Raw genomic sequence first — 15,971 nt, 5'->3', positions numbered from 1 at the left:
GGGGGGGGAGGGGGAGGGAGTTTGAGGAAAAGTGTGTCTGGAGAATTGATCAGTCTTTCTCGCTTTTTATTTACATTTCTTTGAGGGGTTTGTTATTTGATATCTGTACAGTAGTGTATTATTCAAGGAATTCCATACCTACATGTTATCTTCACATTGAAATAGAAGGAATTTTTGTTACCCTAAATTTCTCTTAGCTTCTAAAGCAAGAAAGACTGTAGCTTTTGTCATAAAATTGGGAATGGTGATCATAGAAATTCTTTTGTTAATTATATATAAAATGCACATAAAATATAAGCATAATAATTCAAGAAAACTTTTCTGTTAAATACAATGTCTTTTCTTTAAAACATATTGTTTAGGCATCTTCTATAATACTATTATTAATTCCTTTGTGGTTCACCTGTAAGTTTTATTTACCTTTAGTACTTTATAGTATTAAAAATAATTTTGCTGAAAATGAAGGATGAACAAATGTTAGGCTTCTCTAGCTTGCTGTGCACATACTATTGCACTGACACAGTTTTTCAGTTTGGCTTAGGTTTTAAGCAAAATCACTCATTTGATACCTTCCCAATTTTTGGCCCAATTATTTTAGTAGTTCAAAGCTTAGACAGGTATGCAAGAAGTCCTCCATTTTTGTAACCCCAGAAAATTGGAACATGCAGAAAACCACAGCATGAGTATTTCTTAATAGTATTTGTCAGCTTTTGTGGACTTAGTGTTTTACCAAGTGGGCCAATAACTTCTGGCTGGTGAGAAGTGAGGACAGTAAACCTTCGTGGGAGGGAGAGAGATTTCAGCCTAAAACAGGGCACTTTCCTTGTGACGGACCGGTCAAAAAACTGGTGTGCTGACTGACCAATTAGTGATTCAGAATAACTTTGCTCTTCATCTTTCCAATCTGTCTGTACCTGTCAAAGAAATAGTGTCTTTCATAAGAAGGAAAATCTTTCAAATCATAAGGTAGAACTGTGCAGAAATTCAGGAATTTGTTTCTTACTAGCATCTAGTGGCCAAATAGGAGAACCACTGAAGGACCGTGGCATGAAGTCTATCTGAATTTCAGTTACCTCTTCACTTTTGGTTGTTTCTAATACTGGGTTTGTAGGAGAAATGTCTTTATCTACGTGAACAACCAGCCAATATGTATGTAATTAGTTCAGTTGGTATTTCTGAATTGCTGTGCTGAAAGTTCGTGCTGGCTGATGGTTAAAGCATAGCAGTGTTCCAGTGAATTGAATTAGGGGCCTTCACGCAGGAAATCCGAGCTGCATTTCTGACTCTGCTGCTGCTGAGCTTTGGCACAGCTGGGTAACTTCTCTGAAGGTAACTTCTGTCATCTTCCAAGAAGCAATATTATTCCTTATTTTGAAAGAAAGGGTACAAATGAATTGACATTCTTCTTACTCTTTAAGACTTAAAATCACAAATATTCTTTTACAGACCACTGGCAATACCCTTCATACGTTGTCTCAGCATACCAGGTAAGAATTCAGTGTGATTATGCTGTTTTACTCTTCATAAATAAAATAAATTAAACCCTTTTCTTGTGAATTTTCACACATTTATCTTTATTTGTAGATATGTTACAACTTGTGCTTTTGCACCATATAGTCCCTTACTTGCCACAGGTTCGATGGATAAAACGGTGAACATATGGCAGTTTGACCTTAAGCAACCCTGTGCAGGTTAGTGTGTGAGCACCTTCGGAAGATGAAAAGGCCCCACTTTTTCTTACATGCAGTCAGTTTGTAACCTAAGGATTACGTGCATGTTATTTATCTTTTCTCTCAATTGATCTTGTTAATGTCCTACAGAGGTATTATCTTTTTCTTTTTTAACAAAAATATATACTAGGAGTATTTCAATTTCTTACTCTCTGGACAGCATTTAAGAGATGAGTATTATTCCCAGAGTGCTGAAAGACTTTGGACAAATATCATTGACGATGAGTTAAACAGAAAATATGCTAATTATAAGCATAATTGTCAACAAGAAATACAGCTTACCAGTTGTTATAGGTGAAAAAACTAGGATAATTAACGTTACAAAATGTATCATCACCTAAAGTATGTGGAACGAAGGTACATAGACCTTTGTTCAAAGCTCAAGAGTAAGTCTTGACTTTAGGCTGCTTTTTTAAGTAGGTGTGAGACTGGGTTTCGGTGTCTGCTGATACTTTTCTGTTTTCTAGTTCGATTCAGATTTGACAGAAATGTAGGCATCTGAGAGATGAAATTCCTCTAAACATTGAAAATTGATAGGTAAAAGACAAACCCAAATTATTGCCCCCCCCCCCCCCAAAGTAATGTCTAATAAGCATTTATTTTATTAGATGTTAGGGAATGTATACTACTGGGAACACTTGAAAAACAGCATTCATTACTGCCGTTGTTTTTAGAACTGGGGTTTTTTTCAGTGCTGGTTTGGGGGCAGGGGGTGTTGTTTGGTTTTGGTTTTTTGTTTTGTTTTGTTTTGTTTTTTTAAACTGTCTGTTATCTTTCCTTTCCAAAGCAAATACTGTAGAAAATGAACCTAAGGTGGCAGTTGAGGACTGGTCAGAGGATGATGTTTCAGCCTGGCTTTGTGCACAAGACTTAGCAGACTTTGTTGGGCTTTTCAAAATGAATAACATCGATGGCAAGGAACTACTGAATCTTACTAAAGAAAGTCTGGCTAAGGAATTAAAAATTGGTAAGAGTAGTGAAATCCAAATAGTTTTTAATCTTTAGAGTATGTGTGAAATGTTGGAATGAAAGTGAGTTAGGAGTTCCATACACGGATGTTTTTTCCCCTGAAATGCATTTTTGTTTCATTACCAGGGCTGACAAAACCCCCTAATGTCACTTTATCCACAATGCTTTTTTTTTGGTGTTTGCTTATACCTAGAGACATAAAGATGCACTTCCACCAACAATGCCGTGTTAAGTGGTCTTACCTGCTTTTGTTTCTGTTTTCCTTTTTAGATCTTGTATTATTAAGCTGTGGAAAAGGAATTTCAGCTTTTGTGTATACTTAGTGATTCTGACTTTGGTAAATAGGATACTCTCTAGTTTTTCTTATCAGTCTGCAAAAATGCCATGTGTACAATACTGTGCGGTCAACTACCTTGAATTTAGCAGTGAAATTCTTCAGTGTATTGTTACCATAATAGAAAAAACACAAGGTATGGTTTAGTTTTTACTTATTTTGGAAATGAAGCGTTTGATGTTGATGTTTTGTAAGGATCAAGCAAAGCTAGCCTGGCTCAGACACTTGATAATTCATCAGGTGTCCTAGTTAATACATTGTTCTGTCACTTTATTGCAAGATGGTGATTACATTTTAGGAGGCATCAGAAGGAAGTGCCATATTAGTAACGACTCCAAAGCGGTAATTCTGAAATAAGACGGTGAACTACACTGAAATTTTCTGAATATAAGTTCTTTATTCATTTTGATGGCCAGATTTAGGTGTAAATTAGGTGCTGGTATGTTTGCCAAAGTGAGATCAAGTATAGCAAAAGGCTGAATGAGTTAAGAAACCTTTTTAAAAGTGCAGGTTTATTTCTGGAATTTAGTATTCTCCATGGCAGGAAGACTGCTCCCTTCCTTTTTTGTTGTGTGTGTGGGTGTGTTGTATTGGTTTGTATCACACCATGGTATCTCCGTGTATCAACTAGCTTTGCTGAATTTGAGAAATCAACAGAGGTGCTGGGAATCTGTCAGGAATTGTTATCCGCGAGAGACATTTGACTTCATGAGTTTCTGCACACATTTTCTTTAACATTGGAGTAGCCTAAAGCTCTGTGGCAGCAGTCACCAGCTGAGGCTAATCAAATAATGCTGGCTACAGAGTTACGTGAGACTTGAATGCAGTGTGACCAATGATGAGAACTGTCCCGCTGAATATAGTGTACTCTGTGGGGGGAAAAATCAACAAAAGCACGTGTTGCCTGATAGATTTGTAATGACTTTGTCAAGAATGATTTCAAACTCAAAGAAGAAAATAAAACCTGAGTTGTAAAAGCCCACGGTAAGGAAGGCTATAAGATGCAAAGGATGGATGTGGCTTTAGATGGAGCACGTGTAGAATACAGCCTGGTTACGGGAAGCTGTTGCTTTCTGGCTCTTTCATTTGCTGTGAAAGGATGCAGTGAGGATTGATTGTGCATACGAGCTGAAATAGCTTCATTATGTTCTTTCCCATTATCGGGTTAAATCCTCGTTGCTCAGTCTCTGTTCTCAAGACTTTGGTCTTTTGCCATGCTTTTTCTTCAGCAGGTACTTTAACACCCGTCATAAGATTATAGGATAACAGTCAGATTTTCACAGGTGTCAGGCATCTCTAAGACATTTTTAAAAAGGCTCTAACTGAAATCACTTACTATTTTAATAAACATAAGCTACACCACAAATATGAACCAGCATAAATGCAGTGTGAAGCAATGAGTTCCACTTCAATGGTTATATGAAAAGTATTTTATAAACTAACTCAAAGTCACCAAATAAAATAATTCAAATCAGTTGGTTCTGAAGTGGTAAATGCCTGTGATTCTGCTTCTGCATGTCATTCTGCAACTGTAATTGCCACAGAATAGAAATTATCGCCTGAAATATTTGACTTGAAGAGTTGCTCTCTGTCTGCCATGGCTCAAGCATTTACAAAACAGGAAAATACTATCTGCCTAAAACTTAACATGCTTTTCAGTGTTATTCAAATTCCAGTTTAACTAAATTTTAGGAGTCTTATCATTATACAGATACTTGAATGAGCACATCCTTTCTCTTCTTGATAACCTGTTTTCTTTGCTCTAAAAATGCAACATTTACCATTTCCATAAGATCTTGCCAAAGAACTCTTGATTTTTTTTACATTCTTTGCAAAGGGAGGGTTTTTTTTTTTAGACGATTTTACTTGATGATTGATAGGATAGGAGCTTTTTCTTTTATTTTTTATTAGCTGCTTATTCATTGTCCTGTTAGTCTTTTCTTCAGCTCTGATTTGCATTTAATAAAAAGGGTATCCTCACTCTTCTGAAGGCGTTTAATCTAAGAGAAAGTGATCAGCAATTGGTTCACATAACATTTCATTAGCTGCTTTGATTGTTTTTGACAGCTTTTTGAAAGAATGGTTCATTACCATGCAAATGGAACTAGCCTCTTTCCAACCTAATTGTCATATAATATAAATAACACTGTATTAAACTCTGTGAGATGTTGAGCAAAAGTAAAGTGACCATTATATACATTCTGGCTGAAAAGCTCGTGTATATGCAGCAAAGTTCAGGATTTCTCATTCTTAACCGACACAATGACCCATTCATCGCAGTGCTGTGATGCAGTTCAGTCAGAAGAAAAGGAATCCGCATCGTCGTCCAGTTCAGACTGGAAGATGGGGGTATATTGTTCCGTGCCTGTGGGCTCTTCTTCCTCTCGGGCTTACTGCATGTGTCAACATAGGTGAATCGGGGCCTCAGTTTGTTTGCAGAGGGTGGGCAGGAGGTGAGACTAGGTCTAATTTTTGGAAGACCACACCTTCAGTTTTGCCATTAGTGCCATGCAAAGTGTTTTGTGCTGTAATTTCACAAATTGTAAAGAAGTTGAAGGGATTCAAAATACTTTCCCTTCTTCTGCAGCACATTGAGAAGGCTTCTTCGTGTGGCTCAGTCATGATTTAGGTCAGGTATGTAAAGAGAACAGATTCTCTTGAAGACAGTTCAGCCCTTTCCTCGCTTACTGCGGGGTGTCCCTAGGACATAAACCAAGGATGAATGCGCATAACCTGTGCTTTGAAACCATCAAAGATGTGGGGGTTTTTGTCTTCCTCTTCTGGTTTTAGGGTTTCACTCTATGTACATACAAAAAGTATGAGCAAGTTCTTTCCCGTTTCATATCTTTATCAAGAAACTCTGGGTCTGAGAAGGAGCTTAAAAACAACATTTTGGAGCAGAATTTGAATCCCTTGTGACTCGCCGTGCCCTACATGTGTACTGAAGTAAACTTGGGGGGAATTGCTCAGTATAGATTACATCGAAAATTGCATGTGCTTTGCCTATATCAACAACATCTTATTTTAAGTGTTCTTTTATAACTGTTTTTCAAAAGATGATGTGTTATGGATAATTCTTTCATGCCTTACTAGAGAGGTCATCAGGAGGTGGTTAATTGAGGTGCAAACTGGATGTAATAGTCTGTAATCTGTTTGCATGAGAGGAATTTAGGAAAAATTGCCCATGTGATGAAGATTGTAGAAGATGCCTTCAAAATCCAGTTATAACTACAGAATTATTTGGTTCTTTTTCTACCTACCTTTCCTTCAGTTATATTCTTAATTTTTCTTGATCCCAAGCTGATCTTGTAGATTTTTACAAAATTGCCATGCAAATCGTTCCTAAGAATAAGCTGAGTGAACTTTTACCGTATTTCAGTACTGTAATTCATTCTTACATTGTCTTTATCTTTACATATGTCATTACATAATCCTTATTACGGAAATGGAGGTTAATTTTTTTTCTTTTGCCTACGTTTTTCTTACGCTGTGACATCTTTTGTCTTTGCAGATTAAAATGACATGCGTATCGGTGTGGCTGAGTTTTATCCCTTTGCACACACAGTTTGCGGCAGCTGGTGAATTGTGCGGTGCTGCTGGGAGCACTGGTGCGTTAAGGCCAGTCTGCAGCTTTGGGGGAGCAGTCGGTTGCAAGACTGTTGTATCAGCTCTTTATTTTAGTACTGGAGATGGAAAGTTCTCCAGCATAGGAACTTGTATTTACCACTACTAGATGGGAAGAAAAAATTGTGGCATATTACACCCGCAGTTTTTTTGACATAAAACTATTTTTATAAGGAGGAATGGTTTTTGCTGCTGCAAGATGAAGATTACTGATCTGGGATGCATTTCCCATCTTGACAGGTTAAAATTGTAGTGTGGCAGTTTATAGAACTATAAAATTACTTTTCTCATTGTCAGATTTCTTTTTTCCTCTTCTATGCACAATTAAGTTGGAAAGAATGGCTGCTGTCTCAAACATGGATACAGCTCTTTTTTCAGATTCACAGCTATTGTATATTCTCAGTAAATAGGTAATAGTACTCAAATGTGTTTTGGGATGCTTAAATAGACTTGTGGTCCTTCATTGGGGAATATGTGTTAATCAGTATTTGTGATGCTGTACATGACCATGAAGAGTTTATACCACAATACGTACGTGGTAGTGAGAAGAATTTTCAAGTCTCACAAATCTCAGATCAAACTATTCTTCCTTTAAAAAAAACACCAAAACGAATGCAATTTTCCATGTGCCTTGACATAGCTTACAGGAGGATCTGTTGCATGATCGTACCAGTGGCGAAGCTGAGGCTGACTGGTCAGTAGTTCCCAGGGACCTCCTTCTTACCATTTTTAAAAATGGGTCAATCAAACTGTAACTCAGACTGGGGAGGGGAACCCCTGCATCTGGCACGTGGTTTCGTTCTTGGCGCTGCATGCTTCCGTCCTGTAAGTTGGCACTCGTTACCACTTAAGAGTGAAGGTGAACGCATTAATGGTGGCCCAGAGTCGAGAAGCAGCAGTGTGGTTCTGGCTCTCCAGTGAGAGAGTCACAGTGAGACCTGGATGCAAAGTCTCAGAACCACTGTGTGAGTCTCACTAAGTGTTGTGGAGACAGGGCTCAAAGGTAGAAGGTTAAATATATGCTCGTAAGCTTATACCCGAGCGAGCGGTTCTACTTTATGTGTTTTTTTTCTCCAATTACACAGTGCAAAGAGTGTAAGGAACAGGGGCAGAACCCCCTAATGGAGTCTCGTGATCCTGCTACAGTGTCAGTGAAGTTTGCTGTCCTGCTTGGTACAGTGCTCTAGGAGGGGTTGGTTGGGGAGTGAGAAGGGTGGACCTGGTGCCGCAGAGCCTGAGGCGCACTGGAGTCCAGCCTGGCTGGTGCCGAGGGCAGTGCTGAACCACCCAGTAAAGAGCTCACCCGTCTCACCGTCCTTTGCGTAGTGCTACACCAACAGCAGAGTCCTTGTGTTGTGTGCTCAGCCTTATTGCAGTTAGAGTTTTGGGAAGATTGAGCAACATCTGACCGCCTCCCTACTGAGCTGTGACACGGTTAGCACTTTATGTCTGTAGCGGTGACATAAACATGACCCTGTGCCAAAGTGCTGGGCAAACCTGGCCCAAGGGGGCCGAGTCCTCACTCGGCTGCTTTGGTGGAAGGCAGTCTCCTGTCTGGAGGTGATGGTGGCACTGTGCACTCTCACACCTTCATACTGCTATCCGTATAGTTGAGTCTCGTGGGAGCAGCGCTGCTGCCGCCGCACTGGCTCAGCTTTGGCTACAGTTGGGTTTGCCCGGGCAGCACAGTGTGCGATTCTGTCACGCGTCCACCGAAACGCTGCTCTGCCTTGTGGCTGTGGCTTTGCAGCAGTGTTGCCTTTGGTTTACTGTTTGTTTTCATTACTCCACACGGTGGTGGTGAGCCAGCAGGAGTGACATGCTGTAGTTGAGCCGCTTGTCGTGGTGGCCGAGGTGTCTGCAGGTTTTTCTGTATCGGGTGGGGGTGGCGAGATGGAGCTGTGTCTCCTGCAACACAACTGCTAATGAACGCGAGCCCTAACCTCTTTGCCTTACGTGTCTGTCGTGTCCACTTTGTGTACGAATGACTTTCCAGAGTCACTAGGTCTGCGCAGTAAAGTCCTCCAGAAAATTGAAGAACTGAGGATGAAAATGATCTCAGTTTCTGCTGCTGTCCCTGATGAGTTCTTATGTCCTATAACAAGAGAGCTTATGAAGGATCCTGTCATTGCAGCAGGTAGGTCTTTAAATGATGTTGACTAAAACGAATTACTGAAGGGTAAAGGTAGGTGCGGGCACACAAACATAGGCGTATCTTGCCAGCTGTGGAGAGATGAACTATTCTAAATAGCTGTTGTGACAAAATAGGACTGTGGTACATGTTTAATTTGCCAAATTACATCTGATATGGAGAAAAATACTGTACCAAGCAATTCGCTTAGTGTCAGCTCTGCTGCTGAAGCTGTCTAGATTATTTTTTTAAATCTACCTTTGTTTATGTGCCCTTGCAAATGTAATTACAAACCTAATTACAGAGTTGTCTCAGGAAGTGCAAAACGGAACTGTGCGCATGGCAGGGGAACCCCCCAGCCCAGGCTGGGTTCTACGTTTAGCTCACCGTGCGTATGGCACGTCAAAGTTTGCACAGAGCGGGAGTCACTTCCTTCAGGAAGAGCCTGGAGCCGAGATGTGCGAGGAGCAGCAGGCATTGGGTAGTTGAAATATTTTATGAAGAACTAGCGGTTTATAGTTCCAGTCTCAGGGGCAGGGCGGGGTGGCACATGATCACCAAAAGACCAGGATATTTTTTTGATGCTCTGTAAACACTGTCTGACTTTCTGCAGTTTTGCGGTATCAGGCCAGACCTGAGAATTAAAACGTTCAAAATATGAAAGCATTTGCTGACTGCTGGAGTGGTAACCACTGCACTTCACAGGGCTCGAGCTTCTGAACAGCAGCAGGAGGGGGACAGCCTTGCACATCCTTTTTTATCTATAATTTTGAAATAAGCATACATAGTTTTAGAGGATAGTTTTGTTGAAAAGCTGAAAATTACTGCCAGTCACTATTCACATGTATATTACAAAATGAAACAGGCATTTTTAAGAGAAACTGATGACCTTTTAAAATAAAATGCTCACAGTGTGTGTGATCAGTTGCAGTATTTCCTAGCTCGTAAATATTGCGGGTGTGCCATTTGGGATCGGTGTATTACACCTTCTCCTGACACAGGGGGTTGTGCTGCTCTTCAGCACACGGGTTGGGCTTATCTGTAACTGACTCGTGACTTTGCAGTGCTTTCTAAAACAGCTTGTACTAGTTAGTTTGCTGAGTACAGTATAATTTAAAAAACCAAATTTTGATCTTAACAGTGCTGTATAACGTTTTATTGTAGTACATTAAACTATATAATTTGAAACAAATACGTATGAGTTTATGGTAAAGCTTTCACAGACCATGTAATTTTTCTGTATCTCAAATTTCCTGTTTGGAAACACAGATTCCCTTATATCCCTTTTAAATGTAAATAGCTAGAAGTCTGTGCAGTGTCACCGTGCCCGAACATGTGATACGTGTTTTTGATGATGGTTTCTTTGTAGATGGCTACTCCTATGAAAAAGAAGCAATGGAAAACTGGATCAGCAATAAAAGGCGCTCTAGTCCCATGACAAATCTTCCTCTTCCCTCTCTTATGCTGACGCCAAACAGGACACTAAAAATGGCAATCAGCCGCTGGCTGGAGACTCAGCACAAACACAGTTAAACCACTTAGTTTTGAAGTTGTTTGTTGAAGTTAATTGAAATGGAATTGTAGGTAGCTAAAGGAAATACTTTTATCAGAAACAACTGGAAAGAAAACATTGTGTTTCTGTTCTGTGGCTGTCATTGATATGTTAGAAAGAAAATCCTCCCTGTTGGCTGCTCCCAGAAAATTACTGAAAAACTTTTAAGTTATTGGGAATTTTACTCTGTGGTATTTCTGTTTAAGAAATGGAATATTCAGATTCAGTTTTTCAAATAAAGCTTTCTTAAAATTTTCAGTACATTTATGAGTTTTGCGTCTTGATTTTGCCAAGTTAATCTTTCAGAAGATAAAGAAATAGCAGAGTATATAATCTCCGTTTCTTTTTCTAATTAAAAACCCAAAACTGTGTCTTTGTTCACTATTACTGTTGGGAAAAGTTGGGAGTTTCTCCCGTAACCATCAGTGACTGCATCTCATCCCACAGGTATATTAATAATCTTTATTTTGTATGGAAAAAATACAGTAGCTGTGCAAAAATAGAACTACAGGACAAGACTAATATAGGACTTGTACAAAATATCAAAGAAACAGTAAACAATAAATAAGCTAAAGCATAACGATGCAAACTCAAAAAGAATTTGTAAAAATGGGTACAGCTGTTTACAGTGTAGATAGAACACTGTATACACACACGACGTGAGCAGTGACCGACTGAAGTGAAGTTGACCACTCCAACCCAACTGCGCTCACGGGAATGTCACTACACCTGTTTGGTTCCACAACACTCTTGCCTGTATAAAACCTTACTTCCTCTGAAAAATGTCACAACTTCATCTTGTCACGCATCTGCACACACACTTTTCCTCAAACTTTCATCTCCATCGATTTCTTGGGTTTCCCATAAAGCCCCTTACTAAACATTTCCTTGCTGTACCTGTTTCACAAATAACCAATAAATCATTTTGCTTTAAGATAGCACCCAAAGGTGATTAGATAAACTAGATAAAGTGCGATTATTGTTAATATGCCATAATATTGTGTTCGTCAGTGCAATAACCAATATGGTCAAAGCCTTTCAATACACATGCAAAGGTCACTGTTGTTTATTTTACTTGATTTCTTCTAGTTACTAAAAATAGTTATATTTACATGTCAAAACATGGCCACTTACCGTTTACTCATACACAAATTAATTATGCTTCCTAAATGTACATCATGCAACCCAAATTAGATCCCAGTAGAAAAGTGATAAAATACTATCTTTGATTTTAAAAAAGCATCCATATACAGATGGGAGTACTATGCCGCGGGTATCTTCCGTAACACTGTTTGGAGAAGCACTTAAGCATTATAGAGGCACAATTATGGAAGTGGTGAGATGCACTATAACCAAAAGCCAAGATTAAAGCCCTATGTAAAAGGAAAGTCTTATTTAATGGTAAAATGTAATGGAAAGGATTTCTCTGCTTGAGGACCTAGTTTGGTGGATTGACGATCCTAAGTGACTCTTTCTACACAAATTTGCTATTCCAGTTCCTGTAACTGTCCCGCGCTGGTAGGAACAGTTTGCAGTGGTTGTATCCCATGAAGTACTGGCCAACAGGGCCTGCCCACGCACACCCACACCTGACCAGTCAGCATTCTGTACAGACGCAATACCCGAGGATGTCATGAGCGCGGTTTTACAGCCCTGTAAATACACAGAATGCTACTTATACATTGGATTCAACGAATGATCGCTTTGGTTTTGTAGATGTGACGTGACTTAGATGGCCTTCCTTACTGATGTGAGACTGCTGCTTTGATACCGCATCTGGGAATAAATGCGAAGCTTGTTTAGGTGCTCTGTTGTCTGGACAGTGGGGAGAGATTTGGCACTTAAACTCCTCGCGCTCTTTAGCTTGCATACCATTCTGGTTGCTATCTCCTGGGGCAGCACCAGAAGAGGAACTTTTAGGTTGGTAGTGTTTGACTGAGAACTGCTCAAAATTGGAGGACTGAATGCCCCCAGAGGCAACATTTGTTGGTAATCCATCCGGTGCCTGAGAGTGCCAAGTGCGACTGGATTGAGTATTTTGCTGCTGAAACCGTGCAGTCTTATCCATGATGCCCATAAACGGGGTATTGCGAGGTCTGTGTTCAGCAACGGTACCCTGAACTTGATTGACATTACTCTCCTTGAGTCGCACGTCTGGGCCTGGCCCCTTGATGCTATCTGAAAAACTACCGGCTGAAGTCAAGCTGCTGGTTGAGCTGGCCAGACTCATACTACTGGATGGAGAACTGGAAGAGACACCACTGGCTGCACGACTTGGCTGCCTTGCTTCGCTGAAATTCGTCTGAGTCGGGGCTGTTAACCTGTCAGCGGTTTTAGACTTACTTGCAAAAGGATGGGGAGAGATGCTCTCATTATGCTGTGAATGGGGACATGGGCTGGACGTGAACTTCTCATTGCACAGTTCAGAACTAGGATCTGTGGAAATGCCTCCGGATGATAACGTGCTCGTCCCATCCAAATGCTGAATTTTAGAGTGTCGCACTGGCAAAGGACTTTGGGGAAGATGCTGAAAAGATGATTGTGTCTTTGTATTACATTGACTGCTTCCCATTTTTGATCCAGGCTGGATGGAGCTCAGGTGCTGATTAGTTTTTACAATCTGTGCCTGCTTTGTCGGCTGCATGATCAAGCCTGGCTCTCTCAGATATTTACTGCCTGTTCTGCTTTGAGGGGATGCGGATCTGGCTTTCTGCTGAACATCCTGAAGGGTCCTGCTGTGGGAGGAAGCAGCTAAGGAACGCTGCAGCCTTTGTGGAGAGGAAACGGATTCATCAGGGTGTGGCAGTTCATCCTCCCTGTCTTGAAGATTAAAATTATCACTGACACCTTGTATAATGCCCTCCTCCTCGTTATCAGAGCTGTTAATTTGCTGTAGTGGCTGTGGAGACTGATGCTTCTGTTGCTGTGTTCTCTGCAACTGTTTGCATTCCTCTTCTACTCGAGCCAGGAGACGTTTTATCTCTTGATTGCCAGGACACAATTGTGTGGCTTCACGTAAGTCAGCAAGAGCAGCAAGGAGCTTTCTGTTTAGGAGAAGAAAAGAAAAAAGTAAACTCAGTAAAAACCTGGGGACAATCTGAGTCTCAGCGTTGCCTGCTACTAGTCCACTTCCACCACTTTCCCGAACCCTTCCCCTTGTACCCCGACAGCCTCTTCAGGAAGGCACCAGAACTCTGCTGATAACTCAAGGAACTGACGCTCTGTCTCGAGCCCTTCGCTGTTATCTTCAGCGTAGGAAACTCGCTGAGCTCTGCTTCATGAACCTTTATTGTTCTGCTTGGAACAGACACGGTGAATCAAAAAGGCACCTCTCCCGACACGTCAACTCTACCCCTGCAGTTTGGTGTTATTCCAGCTTAAAGAGAGGGTTCCTCCTCTCTCCCCTTGTTTTCTTCTTGAACCGCTAATGATACAACATACCCTGCCCTGTAAAAGCACCCCGTTATTCTTGGTAAGAAATAACACAGCACTGGCGTTTGGTGGCACACTGCTGACGACATTTTGCTGCGTCATGTGGAGTAGCAGTCCCATCACTCTGGGACTCCAAATAATCCCACTTTGCATCAATTTATTACTTTCTGGACAGCCTACTGATTACCTAAGAGTACTCAATACTGCTTTTTGGGTTTGGTTGGCTTAACTGATATAGAGACGTAATACAGAGGGAAAATGCACAAGGAAAGTAACTTTTTCTTTGCAAATTCCAAATACAACTAACAAAACAGAAAAGGAGTTACTGAAAGCACACATCTGTGCAGACAGGTGCGCAGAATCCAACAGTACCTGCTGTTCCTCTTGGCTCTTGCTCTAGCGTAATAGGCTTCGTAACACTTGGGTTTCAGATCCAGTGCTTTGGTAGCAAACTCTTCAGCCATACCAAAGTCCTAATAATTTAAACAAATGTACTCGTTATACATCAACAATAAATGCAAGCTGCATGCTCTTTATCCATGGTACTGCTTCAAAAGTGCCTGTGGCTTACGCAGTACAGAAAGTCCCCTTTATCAGTTCACAAGAGGAGATATCTTCTGAAAGACTGAGAACAGACCTCATCGTGCCGACCTCGTCCCACGTCTAAGGAAAACTGACTCCAAGGTAGCTAAAAAGCCATGTTAATTGAGATAAGATATGGTTGTTTTCAACCCAAAGATGTTAAAATGCTGAAGAGACTGCACATGTAACAGGACAAACGACCACCTCAGATAGCGAGGCTTTAGCATGTGTCTTGAAGAAAGGCCAGTAAGAGACCTAGGAATTTAGAGAAAAACAACAAAAAACAGGAAATGGGTTGGATTAGTCCACAGCTTTCTTTGATACAGTACGTGACATTTTTAGAGAACTGCACTAGACGTAATGTATTTAGTCTTCATTTAACAAGAACACAGACTTCAGTAAATTGCTGGTTAAACCAGAGATGGGCATTAACAAGGCAGGACTGAAACGGGGCAAAGATGGCTGTGGGGCAGATGAAGGCAGAAGCAAGTCTAATATTTGTAGCAGCCACGCATAGCACAGGGTTTTCATGATACTGCATTAGATCGAGCGTGACGATACAGGAGGTTGGAAAGTATTAACAGCAAAAAAACAGTCCTGAGATACCATGCAAGAGCAGAGTAATGTGATAAACTTGAGCTTTAGATGCAAGGGGATGCTCTTCAGGATCAGCAACGCGTAAATGAGGGTTTATCAGCGGGATAAGGTAAGAAACACGCACACACGGGCACTAGTTGGTCACAGAGCCACTGTCTGCTGTTAGTCTGCTGCAACTGGAAAAGCCAATCTCCTCTAGGAAGGCATCAGGAGAGGAGAGGTAGTTTGGCACAGGAAGAAAAGGACTGGTACTGCTCTGCAAAGCAGCAGCAGAGCTGCCCAGGTGAAGTCCTGGACACCTCTGCTTAGAAATTCTTCAGTTTGGAGCGGATGGCAAGAACAACTTAGAGACGAAGGAATTAAGAAGTTTCTGTTTGAAAAGAAGGATCACAGAATGGTCAGGGTTGGAAGGGACCTCTGGAGATCGTCTAGTCCAACCCCCCCGCCAGAGCAGGGTCACCTACAGCACGTTGCACAGGACGGCGTCCAGGCGGGTTTGGGATGGCTCCAGAGGGGGAGACTCCACCACCTCTCTGGGCAGCCTGTGCCACTGCTCCACTACCCTCAAGGTAAAGAAGTTCCTCCTCATGTTAAGATGGAACTTCCTATGTTCAAGTTTATGCCCATTTCCCCTCGTCCTATCACTGGGCGCCACTGAAAAAAGACTGCTCCCATCCCCCTGGCATCCTCCCGTTAAGTATTTGTAAGTATTAATAAGATCCCCCCTCAATCTTCTTTTCTCTAGACTAAAGAGACCCAGGTCCCTCAGCCTTTCCTCATATGAGAGATGTTCCAATCCCCTCATCATCTTTGTAGCCCGTTGCTGGACCCTCTCCAGCAGATCCCTGGCCTTCTTGAACTGGGGAGCCCAGAACTGGACGCAGTATTCCAGATGCGGCCTCACCAGGGCAGAGTAGAGGGGGAGGATGACCTCCCTCGACCTGCTGGCCACATTGTTCCTGATGGCCCCCAGGATGCCAATGGCCTTGTTGGCCGCCAGGGCACATTGCTGGCTCATGG

At 41.4% G+C, this 15,971-nt stretch overlaps 2 protein-coding genes across 2 annotated transcripts in view; one reads left to right on the top strand and one right to left on the bottom strand.

Annotated features, from left to right (window-relative positions):
* WDSUB1 (WD repeat, sterile alpha motif and U-box domain containing 1) overlaps positions 1-10,321 on the top strand; it is a 21,785-nt gene extending 11,464 nt beyond the window's left edge. Inside the window, exons 6-10 of the mRNA XM_009885466.1 lie at positions 1,447-1,487; positions 1,585-1,691; positions 2,518-2,697; positions 8,654-8,794; positions 10,158-10,321. Coding sequence (XP_009883768.1) covers positions 1,447-1,487; positions 1,585-1,691; positions 2,518-2,697; positions 8,654-8,794; positions 10,158-10,321 — 633 coding nt within the window. The remainder of the gene's footprint in view (positions 1-1,446; positions 1,488-1,584; positions 1,692-2,517; positions 2,698-8,653; positions 8,795-10,157) is intronic.
* A 1,694-nt stretch (positions 10,322-12,015) lies between these two features.
* The window catches only part of TANC1 (tetratricopeptide repeat, ankyrin repeat and coiled-coil containing 1), a 53,661-nt gene continuing 49,705 nt past the window's right edge, over positions 12,016-15,971 (bottom strand). The window contains exons 23-24 of the mRNA XM_009885465.1: positions 14,145-14,245; positions 12,016-13,384 (exon numbers count right to left, since the gene is read on the bottom strand). Coding sequence (XP_009883767.1) covers positions 12,016-13,384; positions 14,145-14,245 — 1,470 coding nt within the window. The remainder of the gene's footprint in view (positions 13,385-14,144; positions 14,246-15,971) is intronic.

Source organism: Charadrius vociferus, unplaced genomic scaffold, assembly GCF_000708025.1.
Source record: "Charadrius vociferus isolate BGI_N301 unplaced genomic scaffold, ASM70802v2 scaffold404, whole genome shotgun sequence".
Taxonomy (NCBI): domain Eukaryota; kingdom Metazoa; phylum Chordata; class Aves; order Charadriiformes; family Charadriidae; genus Charadrius; species Charadrius vociferus.
The sequence above is the reverse complement of the archived record's forward strand: the minus strand, read 5'-3'. Positions and strand labels throughout refer to the sequence as shown.